This window comes from Buceros rhinoceros, unplaced genomic scaffold, assembly GCF_000710305.1.
Source record: "Buceros rhinoceros silvestris isolate BGI_N320 unplaced genomic scaffold, ASM71030v1 scaffold19128, whole genome shotgun sequence".
NCBI classification, from domain to species: Eukaryota; Metazoa; Chordata; class Aves; order Bucerotiformes; family Bucerotidae; genus Buceros; species Buceros rhinoceros.
This window is the reverse complement of record NW_010426543.1, coordinates 1-3,172: the sequence shown is the minus strand read 5'-3', so window position 1 is coordinate 3,172 and position 3,172 is coordinate 1. Positions and strand designations below refer to the sequence as shown.

The window sequence follows — 3,172 nt, the reverse complement described above, 5'->3', positions numbered from 1 at the left end:
CCCCGGCCTTCCCCCCCCCCCCCCCCCCCAAAACATAGTTCCAACATCATAAATTGAAGAAATCATTGTCACTTTATATGGCTTACTACAGACTTACGGTAGCCACACTTCTTGCATCCTGCTCTGATGTTATCCTTATTTCCACCTGAAAGAAAATTTCGTCAGTTAAGTGTTGCTAAATTAAAGTTTCTTTTAAACCTGGCTTGATAATGTCAATAAACAGGCAGGAGTGATCACTCCTCACAGTATTAAATACACTCAGGTATCTTTAAAAAAAAATAAAACAAAAGCAAAACAGTTAATTTCTAAGTCACATTTCAGTGCAGTGATCTATCAGAAAAAAATTGGCTAGTATAAACTGCTATAAATCATTTAGTTTCACATAACTTATTAACAAATCCTCATTTATTATTATTATTCCATTATAATTTTAATAATTATTCTACTTCTCTGAAAGCTTAAGCATTTGTTTAGTTACAGTATGAACATGGCAATAGCTCTCTGACATTCCAGTGATCCGTAAGAGCACGCTATAAGTTTGCTTATGAATTCTGACAGCGCATGGAGGTTGATAGACATCACTGGAAACTCTGAAGTAATTAATATTTTAGTTATAAGAACTGTCTTTAAAAGGCAATTAAAAGAAGAGACATGAACAATCGTTCCTGAAATGTGACAAAGGAATGACAAAAAAACCCAAAAAAACAAACAAAAACCAACAAAGTGTTAAACAATTCTGAATCCAGGCAACATGGCACTAAATAAAGATACTTACTAGGTGCAAGAAAGCAAATTTGGAATAAAATGAAGAGACTAACAGGAAAGTCTGCAGAAAGGAGGTCCAGAACAGTGCACATTTTAAGGTTAGAAAGTGCATTATTTTCCACTCTGTGCCCACAGTTAAATAGACACAGTGGGACATGACTCAGAAGGGAAACACTGGAGACTCACCCCTCAAAAACAGGTATTATTTTTAATCATCTGAGCTTATTCATAAGGAAATCACAAATGAATTTCCAAAATCAAAGGTTGCACTTCTATCTTCCAACTGGAGAGAATATGAATCAATCCAGCAACTTAAACAGTTATATACACTTTTCTGAATAACTATGTTGTTTAAATAAATAATTAAGCAAATATAACAAGAAATCCCTGACAGAAATTAAGAGAACCAGTACACTGGCTCCATGATTTTAAACTTTGATTTACTGAGACAAGCACCATATTTAGAAATTCCTACTCAAAATTACATGAGAAACCTTCAAAACCCACGATGAAAAACTAACTTGGACAACTCTCTGGTCTATACCCCAAAGAATACTGGAAAGCTAAGCAATAAAGATACATACATTCCATTATGACACATCGTTTTCTACAGATCCCAAAGCCCTAGTATTACACATGCAATTCAAGGTCTCTAAACTCAGCAGTGTTCGTATGCCTGTTTTATGACTATCTTTCACGGGAAACCCTTGAGAGGTAAGGAGGCAGGGAACATGGAAGAAAGTGTCAAGAAGCAAGGAACAAAAGTATAACTGTATCATGCAATGAGCTGTCAAAAAATACTCAAAACAGCATCTGCTTTTTCACTACACCTTGGGACCAGAAAGTAAAATCACCTAAGCTACCTACTTTCTCTCAGCTTTCTGAAGCTCAGTAAGCTTCATCCCTACTGCGTTAACTGACCTGTAGGCAAAAAAAAAGATTTGGTATACCATGCAAGGGAGGTAGATACAGTCATGCACATGCTACAAAATCTTCTGTAATATCTGCAGGTGCCATTTGTCAGGTTTTCCAATAGAAATACCTAGCAAATGATGGGAAAACTCTCACCAATTCCTGAGACTGAAATTGTATTGTTATTTTTGGCTTTAAATAATAATGTTAGAAGCAGGGGTTTAGACTAGCTTAAGTTTCAACTGATTAAAAGCAAATTACTAGCAGCTTCCTTTTCTCACTCCCTTCTTCACAGACGTTAATCCTGAAGAAAATAACCAAGGAGAACAGCAGCAACCATCACTAAGGACTCGCTCATTCAGTGAAGCGCAAGGTGGCAGAAAAAGTTCTGAAAACATCTGAACGCAGACATGTCTACCTCAGCAACCTCTTCTAGAACGGTGGCAAGCTTATTAAGGTCTTCTCTTTTCCTAAGGAAAACATATTACCAAAGCTCAGGCTTGTCCAGTTTTTCTCCAATGCATCTCTCCTCTTGCATCAGAATCAAGAAAATATTATGAAGCAACAGCTATTATGTTTGCCTAAAACAGATGGAAATACCTTGCAAATAGCACTAGCGTTTTTGCTTGTCCCATCCCACCATCATTCTCCACCGGTCCACGTAAACAATAACCTAGTGGGGCACGAACGTTAATCCAGAACAAAAGACGAGGAGAAAAACCAAGTCTGACAACAACTATTCTTTGGATCTAACTTTAAAGAAGGTGGCTTATACTAACAGACGACAGTAACACGGCACTTGGTCATCACTCATCCCAAATGTCGGGGATTGACCACGCAGGCCTGGAAGGACGCGACTGCATGGCTGCGCTCACCAACGTGGGCTATCATGCCTGATATCCCCGCCGGCCATACCCGTCCCTCTGCTGCAATGCCAGCAAGGTCAGAACACCGGCTGTGCAGACCAGAGCAGCGTTTCTCCACCGGCAGACCCTGCGCCACCGGGCAGACGCGTTCACCCGCCGCCCCCGCTCCTCGCACTTCCCACTGCGACACGCGGTCCGCGCCCTCCCCGCATAACTTCTCAACCCGCCGCTTCTTTGCCCTTCCCAAGATGCCGGCCCTGGGGTGGGCTACTGCACCGCCTCTACCTGCAAACCCGGCAGAGAGGCCCTTACCCGGCAGAACCATGGTGCCTCCCACCGTCCTCTCCGCCGGCCCGGCCCGCAGCGGCGCCTCTCCCCGCCGGAAGGCTTTGCCCGGCGCGCTCTCGGACCGTGCCACTCGTAAGGAGGACGGGGGACCTGAGTACAGGGCAGGCGCCACGGGGAGGAGCGGCAGGTGTCTGGAGAAGCTTCCAGGCCTTTTCGAAAAGATTGCCTTCCTCAGCGACTCCCGTAGAGACTCCGGTCGGGGGCTCGTCCCTTCCTCCTTCCTTCTGGCTTAGGCAACCTCCTCCCCGCCTCCCTGGGCTCCATAGTGTCGCCCAAGATGG

General features: G+C 43.4%; 1 protein-coding gene across 1 annotated transcript in view; it reads right to left on the bottom strand.

Moving 5' to 3' along the window:
- SREK1IP1 (SREK1-interacting protein 1) overlaps nucleotides 1-1,356 on the bottom strand; it is a 9,714-nt gene extending 8,358 nt beyond the window's left edge. The window contains exons 1-2 of the mRNA XM_010141563.1: nucleotides 1,350-1,356; nucleotides 98-145 (exon numbers count right to left, since the gene is read on the bottom strand). Of these exons, the coding sequence (XP_010139865.1) occupies nucleotides 98-145; nucleotides 1,350-1,356 (55 nt within the window). The remainder of the gene's footprint in view (nucleotides 1-97; nucleotides 146-1,349) is intronic.
- Between the last annotated feature and the right edge of the window lie 1,816 nt (nucleotides 1,357-3,172).